The 15174-nt window shown below is 43.2% G+C and overlaps 2 protein-coding genes across 10 annotated transcripts in view; one reads left to right on the forward strand and one right to left on the reverse strand.

Annotated features, from left to right (window-relative positions):
• Positions 1–956: 956 nt before the first annotated feature.
• slc26a2 (solute carrier family 26 member 2) lies at positions 957–7459 on the reverse strand. The gene is made up of 5 exons (XM_035649711.2): positions 7344–7459; positions 4785–5427; positions 4400–4690; positions 3238–3686; positions 957–2182 (listed from the first exon to the last, which is right to left on the reverse strand). The coding sequence occupies exons 2-5, from the start codon at positions 5415–5417 to the stop codon at positions 1369–1371; spliced, it is 2187 nt and encodes a 728-aa protein (XP_035505604.2). The 5' UTR covers positions 5418–5427; positions 7344–7459; the 3' UTR covers positions 957–1368.
• pde6a (phosphodiesterase 6A, cGMP-specific, rod, alpha) overlaps positions 7005–15174 on the forward strand; it is a 29543-nt gene continuing 21373 nt past the window's right edge. The window contains exons 1-5 of one of the 9 annotated variants that reach the window (XM_047334368.1): positions 7005–7297; positions 9176–9224; positions 10006–10437; positions 11166–11307; positions 14510–14662. In XM_047334368.1, coding sequence (XP_047190324.1) covers positions 10109–10437; positions 11166–11307; positions 14510–14662 — 624 coding nt within the window. In that variant the 5' untranslated portion in view covers positions 7005–7297; positions 9176–9224; positions 10006–10108. The remainder of the gene's footprint in view (positions 7298–9175; positions 9225–10005; positions 10438–11165; positions 11308–14509; positions 14663–15174) is intronic. The other 8 variants (XM_047334372.1, XM_047334373.1, XM_047334366.1 and 5 more) reach the window with 8 other exon arrangements.

Genomic DNA, 15174 nt, shown 5'->3' on the forward strand with positions numbered 1-15174 from the left:
ATGTACAGTATCGCCATCAGTATTATTACAGGCACTGCAGTGTAAATACGTGATGAGGTTAAAGGTTACAAGTACTGCAAAAAATATATATATTTTTTAATAAAGATAAGTTTTCATTTATTGCTTCTTGGCTTTGTAAACACGACCATGTCCCTGTACCAAATGTCCCTGTATGATAGAAAACTACATTATTAATATTTCAATATATTCATGTCCAGGTACAATCAGGCTATTTCTAACAAAAAATATATATATTTTTTAATAAAGATAAGTTTTCATTTATTGCTTCTTGGCTTTGTAAACACGACCATGTCCCTGTTCCAAATGTCCCTGTATGATAGAAAACTACATTATTAATATTTCAATATATTCATGTCCAGGTACAATCAGGCTATTTCTAACAAAAAATATATATATTTTAAGGAAAGCATGTGAAAGTGCTGTAATAGAAAAATCGTATAGATTTTAATCTCAAATTTTTTACTTAAAACTGCATTGTGTAATATTCAGAAGTACGTATTCAAAGAGATGTAATATATTGTCCATAACTATGTGTTCATAAATGTATAACCAACTCTGAATGAGTTAGATATAGTTCCATGAGGTGGAGCGACCTCCGTGTGAGTCTCCATGTTTCTACGTCGTGTTGAATACGGTTGTTGAACTAAACGCTCCAGAACACGTCGCGTTCACGTTGAATTTTCAGACGCTGACGGAAACAGGAAATGGAATCAGCACCATAAAGTGTCCCCTGTCGGTCGCTCGGTTGGTTGCGGTTTGTAACTTCACCACCAGATGTCGCCAGAATATTGCAAAAATGACACACTGGGGCCATAAGATTATTTAAAGTTGAATAAAAGAAATTAAAGCAGCATTAATATAATTTTTTAGGATATCATTTTATGCAGAAGGGGTCGCCTGACCCAATTTAATTTACATTATTGTGTTTGCTTTGACGTTAACTTGGAGTCTGCAACCGCTCAGCGTGTGACTCATTTGTGATAACATGAATAGTTAAATACATTTTTTTTTTTTTTAAATCAGGATCATTACTTTAAATAGAATTAGGAGATTAAATTAATTAATTCGTTGTGTTGCCGGGTGACTGTTCCCAAAGGCACTTGGGCGTCTGTGCAAAAAACAGAGACGATTATGTTTAAAGTGAAGTTTTAAAAAAGGTACTTTGGCTTAAGTTCACTTGCTGAACCAGATTTAAATAAAGAGATTGTCTCCTGCAAGTCATTTATCCTGCATCTATTCTACGTAACTGATGCTACGACTGTATCTCGACAAGGCACAAAGGCAACGATGTGTCAGTTATCGTGTAAACAAAGATACTTGGACAGATTTATCTTTTCTTTTCTTTTTTTAGCATTTGGTGTCGCAATCTCCGTTGGCAGCGGAGAGGTTTTGGACGTAGCGGACGGCGTCTGCGATGGTGAAGAAGACCAGTCTCCTCTCCCCTCCGTGGTCCTCTCCGGCGTCGGGACAGTAGCCCCCTCTCTCCAGAGCTTCCCGCACTGAGGTGTGACACTGGGCCAGGACGACCGTGACCCCCAGGTCCTCGTAGTCTTTGCGGACCTCCTTCAGAGCGTTCACTCCGGCGGTGTCGAGGAACAAGATGGCGCTGCAGTCTATCACCACGCTGCGAACGCTGCGGCGGGATTTCTCGTCGAGCGTCACGGTGGCGGCCGCGGTAGCTTCGTCCTTCTCCGGCTTCCTATACGTGACGTCCGCGACCTCCTCCTCCTGTTCGCTCGTCTTCTTCTTGAACTTTAAGCGCCGCGTTTTCTCTTTCACCGGGTCAAGTCCCACGCGATCATACAGGGACTTTTTGAACAAGCTCTGGTTGGCGTAGTAGATCGGAGCCTCGTACCTGAAGACGGCCACGCCCGGGTGCGTGCGCAGGCCGCGGTACGACGTCAGGTCCTCGTAGTGCTCCCTGGCAGCGGCCCGGCCCAGCTCACACACCCGGACCCGCTGCGTTCGGCCGAGGACGCAGAAGGCGGACGCCAGGACCCCCACGAGGAGACCCAGCTCCGTGTTGACCAGCGACGAGGTCGCCATGGTGACTAGCCAGATGGAGGCGTCCACGCGGTTGACGCGCCACATGCGGGGGACGTCGGCGAACTTCCGCAGGGCGCCGCGGAGGTTGACCACGATGATGACGGCGAGTACGCACCTGAAGGAAAGAGCAGAAGATTCAGGCGTGTTCAAAGAATATAGATATTATCATCTCATCTCCTGGTGTAACAACGCTTGTAAAACCTAAACCCTTTAATGTACAGTCAAATTATATACATCGTCTCTTTCAGGACAACCTAGGCTTTCAGAATATAAACAAAACAACCATAAAGAAAAAAGGAAAATACAAAACGCAAATTGAATCACAGAGAAATTCATTAAAATGACACAGGACAACAATGATGAGGACGATTTTTCCCTTTTGAAAGTTGTTCTTCAAAATCTTTGGATATAAGGAAAAATTTTTTTTAAATATTCTTACTAATGCAAATCAAAAGTTACGTACATTTACGAGGATCTACGTATTCACGCCGTTTCTACTGATTATTTTGATTGTTTCTTTTTTTTATATTCACAGTTCAGGGATTTGGAGGATTGGTGAAAGATCCAAATTGGACGGCTAGTAGACGGCTAACGACAACAGACGGCCCTTTTCGTCATGGAAACAGGATAAATGATCATTAAAGTCGTTCAGTGTTGGATTTATCATCATGACATGTTGTTCAAAGACACTGAAGACTGGGGGGAGTCAAACACGAATAGCGGCTGAGCAGCCTCGTCGGAAGGATGGACTATTTTTAGGAAGACGTTCCAGGTCGCAGGTCAAATGCGAGGTTGTGTTACTCACAAGAGCTTGGCCACGAATATCCGCCCATTCTCTGTCGGACGTTGAAAGGAATCTCAACAAATTCAGGCAATCAGAATTTGATGTCTACTAATTAGAGGAGATACATTTGCAAGAGGAATAATTTTAAAACCCTTAAAGCTGCAGTGTGTAATATTTAGAAGAACTTACTGAAAGAAATTGAACATATTGTCCATAACTATGTGTTCATGTATGTATAATCAACTCTGAATGAGTTAAATATAGTTACATGAGGTCCAGAATACGTCGCATTTCGAGTTGAATTTTCGGAAACCGGAAATGGAATCGGCAGTGCGCCACCATAAAGCTCTAAATTGATGATTAATTATGATTTTTCGCGTGCTTACTTCTGAAGGGAGTAGAAGAGCGGAGCAATCACCAGCAGCACCAGCAGCAGGACGAGGGCGCTGACCAGCCCCGACACCTGCGTCTGGCACCCCGTCGACTCCTTTACGAGGGTCTTGGTCAGAGCCGCGCTGGTGGTGAAGCAGCGGAAAAACGACGGCAGGATGTTGCAGAAGCCGATGGCGTACATCTCCTGGTTGGCGTCCACCGCGTAGCCGTGCTTCTTGGCGAACATCTCCGACAGCGAGACAGTGATGGCGAAGCCGACGATGGCGATGGAGAAGGCGTCGACGGCCACGTTGGGAATCAGCGACCACAAGGGCAACTGGGGCGCGAGGAAGCCCGTGGGGATGACGCCGGCCACGCTCGACCCGTAGGCGGTGTCGAAGTGGCCGAAGTGAGACGCCAGGGTGGCGATTATCACCACGAAGAGCTCGAAGGGGATCGGGGCCTGAGCGAGGAAACCGGAAAACAAAAGAGAAGAATTATAAATCTTTGTTCACCCTATTGGACACGTGAGCGAACGTTATAAAGCGCTTGACGGGACTTAATGTGCGCAAGCAGCGATCAATAATCACCAAATTTATCTGAGATATGCTTCCTATAATTATGAACGTTATCGTACGTTAAGCGTTTTCCCAATAGAAGCCCATATAAGGAAAAGGCTTAACGTGACTTAATGTAAGATAACGTCCATAATTATGGGTTTTTGTGTTTGATTTTTTAGTTTTTTTACAGGTGTACGTGTTTATGACGAAGCATATCTCAGATAAATTTGGTGATTATTATTTTACGCTGCTTCAGCAAATTACGTGACGTTACGCGTCCCCACATGAGAACAGATTAAGGGTGGTGGACAAAAGCCATGTTATATAAACTGTATCAAAATAGCATTGCCGCCAAAGAGAAGTTGATCCAGAACAAGGTGACCAGCTGTTGGGAATATTGACTTCACTCTGGACAAAAGTGCTAGACAACCTACATCTTCATCCCCAGCAACCTCCAAAAGTATTCTGTTGGTCAAGATGGAGCATATTTAGAATAAAAAAAGGTCTTTATTGTTAATGGCAAAGGGTCCTGACCGTTGCACATCTTGCAGCAGTATTTACAGATACTTTCTTTATTAAGAAACACAGTAAACGTTAAGTGCAGTTTTGTCTTTACCTTTAGTTTGGCTTTGAAGCGATCGTTGAGCTCCTTGGTGGGTATCAGTACGAGCAGACACACCAGACTCGTGACCAGATCGCAAACGTTGGTGCTCCCCAGGTTGACGAGGAGGCTGTACCACGTCTTGCACAGGGTGAACCAGCCCTGGGGTCGGGGCAGCTTCAGACCCAGAAGGTACTTGACCTGCGACGTGAGGATGGTGAGGGAGGCTCCCGTGGCGAAGCCGCTGAGGAGGGAGTCCGAGAGGTAGACGGAGACGAAGCCGACCTGGAAGAGGCCCATGAGCACCTGAGAGGGAAGAGGGGGAACCGTAAGAGGGACGGACTCATCATGTGATTCATTTTTATGTCTAGTCCAGTTAGAGCGGCCCCTGCTCGCCTACCTGGTAAACCCCGGCAGTAAAGGTAACCGTGGCTCCCACTGTAATGGCGTAGCAGCTTCTGTCACATACCAACACCACGCTGCCGTTCCCCTGGCCCGCCAGCAGGACGGCGCTGTCGTTGCTACTGATGCCGCTGCCGATACCGCTCTCTGTGAGGTATCCTGCCAGCGCCAGCTCCCGGTCCACCACCTGGCCCACGAGCAGGCAGAGCACCCCGAAGATCCCCACCGAGATGTGTCTGGAGGTGCCCAGGACAGCGTAGATGATGGCGGAGAAGAAGGAGGTGTACAGACCATATATGGGGTCCTGACTGGCCAACAGGGAGTACGCTATGGACTGGGGCACCAGCAGGATTCCGACTATGAGTCCCGACATGGCGTCGCCCAGAATCCAGTCCCGGAGCTGGTAGCGCGGCAGCCACCGCACAATCGGGAAGAAGTCCAGCACTTTGGATTTGGCCTTCTCCGATGTGCACGAGCAGTGTTTCCTCAGCCGGTGCAGGGCGGCGCTACGACAGTCTTTCCCCGCCTCTTTCTCCACTCGCTCCAGAATGAGAGGCTGCTGCTGCTGCTGCTGGTCACTCTCTGCTCCATCGTCTTCGGCTGGAGCACACCACGCGTTGTCACGGGCCATGATCGAGCCCCTTGATGTGGGGGAAAAAGATAGAAAGAAAGAAGTCAAGGATGGTAACAACGGGGTCCTGAGGTTCTGGAGGAAATCCCCACCTGAGGAGATTAGACTTATATATTAGACAATAGCACTTTACCCGTTTTTAAATCATTGATTAAAAATATATGTATTCGTAGGAAAGATACAAGTTCTGCAAGACCAAAGTCTGAGGACAGAACACACTGACGATACTTCCGTAACGCCGGGACGTCACCGTTTTACGGAAGTACATAAATCATGTCTAGCGGCTACAGTCTGACACGCCCCCAACAAAGCCGAGTAAAGCGAGAGAACTTCCTACAGACGCGCTGGAAGCGGTTGACCAATCACAACAGAAGGAGGGGCCTTAAAGAGACAGGAGCTAAAAACCATGTGTTGTGAAAGAGGAGCTGCAGGAAACTGATGTGCTCACTGGACATTAGAGCTGAAAAACTTTTTTTATAACATAACCCAGATTAAAATAATGAACCTGAATATGAGCAGAATATGTCTCCTTATTATTTTCTCTTGTCTTATCTCTTATTTGTGTTTTGTCCTGTTTTTTCCTGTGTATAATGTAAAGCACTTTGTAATATTCTTCTGATAAGTATAATAACTATTATGATTTTATACTGAAAGGCATCCAAACTGACTTTTTAACCATGAGCACAGTTTTAGCCAAAAGGTGTAAAAAGTCGGTTTTAACCAGAGAGTAAATAGTTTAAGTTGTTTTAACAAAATATTACACTAACTACATGTTAATCTGGAAAAGGAAAAATTAGCTCTTACTACACGTTGAAACTAAACTTGGACACTGGAAAGCTGGGGGATCAGTAAAGAATAGAATTGTCTTTATTGTCATTATACTTACGTATATCAGAACAATAAATGAAAAACAGAATAAAAACTTAAACACAAAGTCAGTGGCAGCAGTTAAAGTAGATTCAAGTGAGATTCAAAGTTCTGTTCACAGAATGTGCAAAAGAAATGTTTTTTTTAAAAGTGTTTAAAATGCATATTTACAACATTTGATTAATGTAATAAAATCAAATGATAACAATTTAACAATTTAATAATGTATTTGTTTTACAGTGCAAAACTTGACCCACTTATAAATGGATGAAAGGTTATTGGGTTCGCTGCAGAAAACTTTATGACAAGGTACAAAGTTTTTTTTATTGCCATCACGTCTCTTATCACCATGTGAACGACACAGTTCTACGTATTTGATTTACAGTAACGTTGATGGTGAGAAGTAGTGTCGTTTAATAAGATTTAGAGCTGCAACTAAATATTGTTCTCATAATGGATTAATCTGTTGATTCTTTGTCTCGATTAATCGAGTTGTTTGTCATAAAAATAATGAAAAAAGTTTTAACACCAAAGATCTTCAGTTCACTGTCACAGAGGAGCAACGAAACCAGAACAAATTCACATTGAAGACGCTGAAATCAGAGAATTGTGACTTTTTTTTTCTCATGAAAAACTACTTGGACCGATTAATCGATGGTCGAACTAGTCGTCGGTTGATTCAGCTCATCGATTACTGATCGATTAACCGCCGCTGCTCCACTCGAGACGATCTCTGCTCGTGGCTCCAGGCTGTTGACTCGAGTTCATAATGAGTTGACCACCGTTTTAAAACCTGACAGTTACATTAGGATGTGATTTAACTGCGGCCCGCAGCGACCGGAGGAACCGGGGGAACCGGAACCAACCGTATGAATGAGCTCCTTTGTAAACAAGTCGTCAACGTGGACGCGACGCGACGCGGAAACTTCTCTTTTTTTAAGCCAACAACAAGAAGCGACTTGTCGCGACCCTTCGCTCTCAACCGTCGACACATAAACACATATGTGTGATATGTAAATATACATATAGAAGTTGTGAATGTTGTGTAAAGTTTCTTACCGGAGCTTGTGACGAAGTTAATCCGACGCTGCGGTCAAACCGCCGAGTTTTCATTCCGCCTTAAAAAGATTCATCTCGCGCACCGTAGCAGCCTGTTGCTGCCTGTGCGTCATGACGTAGGGCGGCGGAACGCGCGACGACGTCAACGTCACATGACATGACCTGCCGGGACAAAGATGGGTCTGTGTGTCGAGATGACTGACTCGCTTTGTAGATAGTAAAACCACCCCCCCAAAAAAACCGACAGCAGCTAAAAAAAAAGAAAGAAAAATGCTGAACTTATGGAAACTTAAAGGGCTAGTTCAGTGATTTTGAAGTGGGGTTGTATGAGTTACTTATGCATAGTTAATATGTTCCCTTATGGAGATGGTGATCAGCGATGTCATTTAACAGAGTTTGGAGGAGAAGTGGAAGTAGCGTAAGTCTGAGTCCCACTGTTGCAGTGGGGGTCACCGAGGAACGTCTTTTTCGCCACATTTTAAAACGTTACCTGAAAAAAAAAATCCCTTCAATTGTACAATGAAGGATGTGTTTGTTTTTTTCAGTACTTCGGCCATGTATTACTGCGCCAACTTACGCCGGCAGAGTATCAAGCCGTAAATCAGCTGTTCGACTCAAAGCTACCGCGGCAAGATGGCGCAGTAATGCAAAACTTTCCTTCAGCATACAATTGAACGGATATATATATTTTTTATGAAGTAACGTTTTAAAATGTGGTGATAAATAAGTTTTTGTGGTCCCCTCTGCTACAGTGGGACTGAGACTCACGCTACTTCAACTTCTCCTCAAAACTTAAATGACATCGCTGAAGAAGAGGAAGAAGAAGAAGAAGAAGGAGAAGAGGAAGAAGAAGAAGAAAATTGTGACCAGGAAGCACTTGTCCGCGGCACCAAACAACCGGATGTTGATGTTTTGTTAGCCAGTCTGCTAAGCTAACGCTAGCTGCTAACCACTATTATTATTGACAAGCTGAATCTGGAAGAAACGATGAGGGACAATGAGTGTTTGCACATGAACCTCGACGTGTGTCCTGACACGATTATGTTCAATTGCAAACAACCGTTAATGAATTTTGAGAAGCATGCAGTTACTGAAGCTAGCGTAGCTTTGCTAACGTTAGTTAACGTGGATGTTTGACAGCTGAACTGGTGCCACAACAAGGACGTTAAGGGCTATTTCAACTTTATTCTCAACATTTTGACTTTATTCTTGACATTTCCACTTTATTCTCGAATTGTTAAAATATATAAAAACAATCTTACCCCTCATTTTTTTCCTCATGCCTGGCCCTAATACTTTTCCATATTTTTTAGTTGTTTTTTTTGGGGCCTGGAATCTTTATTGCAAAACTGTAGTCTGATCTCTAATAGCTGAAACACCAACCACAAAGCCTGTAACAAATTCAGAAATATCATGGAATTGAAGAACAAAAAAAAGAGATTCATAGATTTGATATTAACTCCACTTTATACTCCCCATGTTTTCAATCTGTTGGACAGTACGGATCTGTGCACTGAGGCTTTCTGCCTCTTCGAGGCTCGTAACTAAAACTACACCCAAATTCAAAACATATAATCTGTTTCTCCTCCTTCGGCAGGATAAACAAGTGGCTAATGAACAGAATATTTCATGTCCACACGAGTATTTGTTTTCATGACACTGCATACTGTGCGAGAGTTGATGGGAAAGAAAGGAAATCCTAGGTCGTGTCGGTAAACATCGGGGAAGGTATCGTAATCCCAGCGCTGTAATTGGATGTGGTCTTACGTCCCCACATGACCGTTTAAAGCCACCAGGGTTAATCCCTCTGTCTTTTCTCTGGACACCTGCAGGACAGAGGGATTACACACGTTACTGGAGACAATACACCGACTTCAACAGGTAGATCATACATCTATTTATGCTTAAATCAATCTGTTAGAGCTGTGGGGCTCACGTGTTGGCTGGCACATTATAATTACTATAACTCTGTTGACACATTTCTTATCGTACCTTGAACGTAGCGACAATATTCGAGCCAGAAGGAACAATAACAGGAAAGTACTGAGCTTTTTAGCGTCTTATAGTTCGTTGTTATGGTTTTTCAGCAAATATAGTTCAGTATCATGTGTAACTGATGCAACCAGGGCCGGCCCCAGCCTTCACAGGGCCCTAAGAAGAGTTTGATTTGAGGCCCTCGCTGCCTCCGCACCACCAATCTACTATTATCCTATACTAGAGCTGCAACTAACGACTATTCTCATTATCTCAATTAACTGATGAGTTGTTTGGTCCATTAAATGTCATAAAATGGTAAAAAATGTTGATTGTGTTTCCCGAACCAAAGATATTCAGTTCACTATCACAGAGGAGCAAAGAAACCAGAACATATTCACATTTCAGAAGCAGAAATCATAGAATTGTGACTTTGTTTTCATAAAAACTACTTGAACCGATTAATCGATTATCAAAATAGTCGGCGATTAATTTAGTAGTCGATTACTAATCGATGAATCAATTAACTGTTGCAGCTCTATCCGATACTATCATTATTATTGATAAATCGCTTCGTTTTCAATTTTAGTAGCTACAGCTTTGTTGTTGTGCGAGTAAAAATAGTTTGGTCGCTGGAACATTTGTGCTTCTTTGTGCTAATATTTGCCCGTTCACTTTCTCCAACCAGACTCCCCTGAACAGACACACACAGACAAAGACTCCTCCAAAGTTCACTTTCACCTTCTGCAGCCCAGAGCGCTGAAGAGTTGTTTCCCCCGTCAGCAGCCATCATGGTGGACGCAGCGGCGGCGGAGCAGTTCCTGGACGCCAACCCGCAGTTCGCCAAGCAGTACTACGACGTCAACTTCCGGCCCAAGGTCATCTCGGACCTGCTGGACAACAGCCGCAAGACGGCGCTGGACGTCAGCAAGTTCCACGACCTGACGACGGTGGAGGAGAGCGAGGTCCTCTTCGACCTGGTGCGGGACATCCAGGACAACCTGCAGATGGAGAAGTCCGTCTTCAACCTCATGAGGCACCTCAGCTTCATGCTGAGGGCCGACCGCATGAGCCTCTTCATGTACCGCCAGAGGAACGGCGTGGCCGAGCTGGCGACAAGGTCACTTGATAGCTTTTTCCACCTCAACAGAAGTTTTGAATGTGAATATGTGAGCACCGGAAAACAGATTATGTACCGGGTGTTGAAAAAAAGTTTTTTTATTTCTCTTTTCCACGAAAGGAGGATGTGACTACGAACTCACGCACATTATCACATGCTGGTCTTTTTTTGAATACACTTATACAAAGAAATATGGCAAAACTAAATATGAAATATTTGCCCGAGGGAACAGCAAAAGAGGTAATTGAGTTAAGAACTGAACTGAAATACATCAAACATCAAAGTAGATCAATGAAGAAAGAGGAAAATCATAAATAAATCAATACATAAATAATTACACTGTAATTTCAAATGTCTCTGATCTATTAGCTTTGCAGAACTCCAGAAGTCCCACATGCTTCCTCTTCCTGTACGCATTTCCTCCACGCCACCACTTCCTGTTGAGGGAGCTGCTTCTGTAACTTTGCTGGCATGAAGCAACATCGTTCGGGAGCAATATTATTATATTACTACTTACTGCCCACAGATGCTGTGTTTCACATTCATACAGTTCCATTGTGATTAAATCAGAGATGCATCTTGTTTATGCACAATCACACCTGCTTAAAGTGACTCCATGGATGATTTTAAAATGTTCTGGTTTTGCGTATTAAATTCTGAGAATCATTTGTGCCTCCTCTCTTTAGTGACTGAGTATGATTTCATCGTCCTCGTCTCTTCACCTCCAGGTTGTTCAACGTCAGTAAAGACGCGGCGCTCGACGACTGCCTGGTGCCGCCCGACAGTGAGATCGTCTACCCGCTGGACATGGGCATCGTGGGCCACGTGGCCTCCACCAAGAAGATGGTCAACGTCCCTGTGGTGTCCGAGGTAATAAATACACATTGTTATTATTATTATCATTATTATTATTATTATTAATATTATTGTTTGTATGTTTTCACCAGTAACTTACAGATCAAATATAAATCAAATACATTATAGTGACATATAAAGCATATAATGTGTGTGAACGTCTTCCTCACCAATTCAGTTCCTTTACATTTGTATGTTACAGAAAATTTAATATATTAACATCAACGGCGAATACTCAGTAACTCAGTAAAAATATCAGACAGTTTAAAAAGAAGTATAAATTCTTTTTATTGAGAGATACAGGAATGAGGAAGGTGAATTCAAAGCAGACTAGTGGGGATATTGTTTAGGTGATTAGGTTTTCTTTTGTTTGACACCTCTTGAATATGTTATGGTAACGATTGATTATCAATTATTATCAGTATTATTAAAACTGATATTGTATAAAAAGGGGGTAGGACTGGATAAGCACTTTGCTTCTCTTTCTCCTTTTCGGACGGATGATGTTTATTATATTGTAGAAGGCTGCAATGTACGCATAGCGCATATTCCACACATATTTTTTTATTTATTTATTTATTTTAAATGTTCAAAATAAAGTATTTCAATTCAATTAAATTCACGGATTATACATTTTAAATGACACAATTGTGTTTTTGCAATGAACGTTTATCTAAATCAACCCAAAGGTGAGTATATATATTTTCTACTTCAACACACACAAAGAATTAGAACTTGAGTCGTTGATCCAGGACAGATCTGTGGACACAGGATGTCAAGTTTTCATCTAAGGAATTGAATCAGAAAAACCTATAGTTTGTTGATCTGACACTACAACCCAGCAGGGAACAAATCCTCTCTGTGAAGACAAAAAAACATGTTCTATATAAAGTCTTGTTGCTCAGTAAACAGAATATATCCCTGTCAGAACAGTCCTCTGGTGCCACGCCTCTGTCCGACCACCAGAGGGCGACGTGACACCACAGCGTTTGTCGTCGTCGCTGCTGCTAATTCCCTCCGACCAAAGCAGCTCAATCTCATTACAGCACAAATACCTCTGACATTCGAAAATGTCTGGCGAGTCTCTTCCCCCCCACTCCCACATACCTGCACCAACTATCATTGTGACATTTAAACTTAATAAGGCAGCGTGGGGGAGGGGGGGGGTCTCTCCTCATCACTGATGGATCACATCACCCTCGTCTGGATCCGGTCAATCACATTCTTTTTTTAAAGGGAAGATTAGAAAAAGCTCTGTGAACAAAATGGAGTTAGATTGTTCCTGTTTTTATCTCTGGGTTCGGCTGCCCAGCCCTGGGGGCCAGGCGGGCGGGGGGGGGGGGGGGGGGGGGGGGGCTTCACTGTCACTGCCACGGCAGAGCAAACATCATTGTCCATGTATGAAACTCCGTCACGCCGCAGCCTCATACAAATGCATTAAAGGCGCGATGGGGAAATGTGGGAACGATATCAAAGCCTCCAAGCCTCAGCTGATGTTTCCACATAATTGCTCGACTGTTTGATGCCGGTGCACTGTGGACGACCCAGTGTCTCCATGCTCCACTTCCATCCCAGTCCAATCCAGCGTCCGTCAGGCTTCTTCTTATAGGTATGTGCCACGGTGGCGGTGGGAGGGGGGATTAGGTTTCACTGGGATTATGTGCTGACTGAGCAACAGCTGGCCTCATTCCTCCCACTTCCCATCGTCCCGTTCCCTCCTTCAAAGAGAATTTTAATAATCACACAGTCTACAGCCATAACAGCCCCAGTGTTATCTGAGGTGTGGTCACTCTGGGACGTGTGCATGTGAGGAGGAAGAGGAGGAGGGAGGAAGGTGGAGGAGGATGTAGATGCAGATGAAGCCGGTTAATCTGTCCTGAATTAGAGCGATCCCAGATTACTGCCCAGAGGTCACGCAGGCCCTGAGCCTTTTTTTTTTTTTTTCACAGACTCAGCACTACGACACAATTCTAATCTGTCCCGTTACACAGCCGCTTCACTTTAATTATTTCCTTTTTCCTTTTCCGTGGAGCAGAAACTGCCCGAAATCCACTTAACCAGTTAGATGTGTGATAATCCCAGAGGTTGAGAGTAAATGTGTGTATTGAACAGACCAGAATTTTCCTATTCATGTTTCTATGAATTTCTATTTGTGATTTAATTATTTATTTGCATGTATTATTTGATGACAGGTGACATTTCTACTCGTGTGGTTCTTTTCTCATTTATCAAATCTACTTAAAGCTACAGTGTGTAATATTTAGTAGAACTTACTCACAGAAATTGAATATATTGTCCATAACTCTGTGTTCACACATGAGTTAAATCTAGTTCCATGAGGTGGACCGACCTCCGCGTGAGTCCCCATGTTTCTACGTCGTGTTGAATACGGTTGTTGAACTAAACGGTCGAGAAAACGTTGCATTCACGTTGAACTTTCAGACGCTGACGGAAACAGGAAGTGGAATCAGCGGTGCCCCACCATAAAGTGTCCCCTGTTGGTCGCTCAGTTGGTTGCGGTTTGCAACTTTACCACCAGATGCCGCCAGAAAATTACACACTGGGGCTTTGATAAGTTAATGAATAACTCGAAGAAGTATAGTTTTTTCTGTTGAATCTCTAAATCCTTACTTGAAAATTTCTGAGGCCATTTTTCCAAACACATGTTCAGGTCTAGCCAGGGACGGTGGAGTTTGCGGAATATCTGTGGTCATTTTTACTTTTCCCCAGAAACCCCTGCTGCTGGAAGAGTTGGAGAATAACACATATATGAATATATATATATTTTTTATATACTGTATATAACTTACAACTCTTCAGATGATTGTGTGCAGTACTGCTGGGTTACGATTTTACAGTTGGAGGCAGCTGTGACGTTGATATTACTTGTGCAAAGAGGTTTTATTCATTGTTTCGTAACTTTGCACCTATAACTTGTGTGCTTCTCGTTTTCCCGCTTTACCCCAAATCAGAGAGAATCGCTCTCTGACACTTTTTTTGTTCCTTTCTTGCTAGTTAATGAGCCGCTCTCTCTCTGTTTCACCCCCAGAGGAAAACAGAAACTGATAACCCCTCCTGTACAGGAGCAGCAGTACAGTACAGTACAGTGAAGACCTACACAGTGTGGATAACGGATGAAGCCTGGTGGCGTGTTCACCGGAGCTGCAGGGCCACGAAGAGCAGGGTAATTAATTTCTGCTCTCCACTCTCTTCACAGACGTCCTTTTACAGTGAGTTTGTGGACGAGCTGACCGAGTATAAGACCAAGAACGCCCTCGCCGTCCCCATCATGAACGGCAAAGACGTGGTGGCCGTCATGATGGCCGTCAACAAGCTGGACGGGCCGCACTTCACCGCCAAGGACGAAGAGGTGAAGTCCGAGGAGCAGATTCACTCTGCCTGCATGAAATGAACTTTTTCAACACCAGTCTCAAGAGAAGGAAAAGCCAAAACAGAAGAAATAAAATGAAGGGGGAAACAAATTATAAATTGGAAAATAACTGCATCTTCCTTCTTTGTGAATAAAGTTGTAATATTATGCTTTTTTTTTGTAATAGTACAACTTTATTCTCAGAAAATTTTGACTTTATTCTCAGAATATAATGACTTTTTCTTGATATATTACGACTTTTTTCTCATAAGATGTTGTCTTTATTGTCATAATATTAAGACTTTTTTCTCGTAAAATTTCGACTTTATTCTCAGAAATTTTATTCTCAAAGTCTCCAATTTGTTTCTATGTCAATGTGGCCCCTCATACTCTGTCGTACAAAACGGTAAAGGAACGATAAGAAGTGATTTGCGTGAAGTTTGCTCTCACTTCTACTTTACATTAACCGTTGTGTTGACACTGTCTGTTATCAGTCAACATCACAGACCTGT

The sequence above is a fragment of the Scophthalmus maximus genome, chromosome 9 (genome assembly GCF_022379125.1).
Source record: "Scophthalmus maximus strain ysfricsl-2021 chromosome 9, ASM2237912v1, whole genome shotgun sequence".
NCBI classification, from domain to species: Eukaryota; Metazoa; Chordata; class Actinopteri; order Pleuronectiformes; family Scophthalmidae; genus Scophthalmus; species Scophthalmus maximus.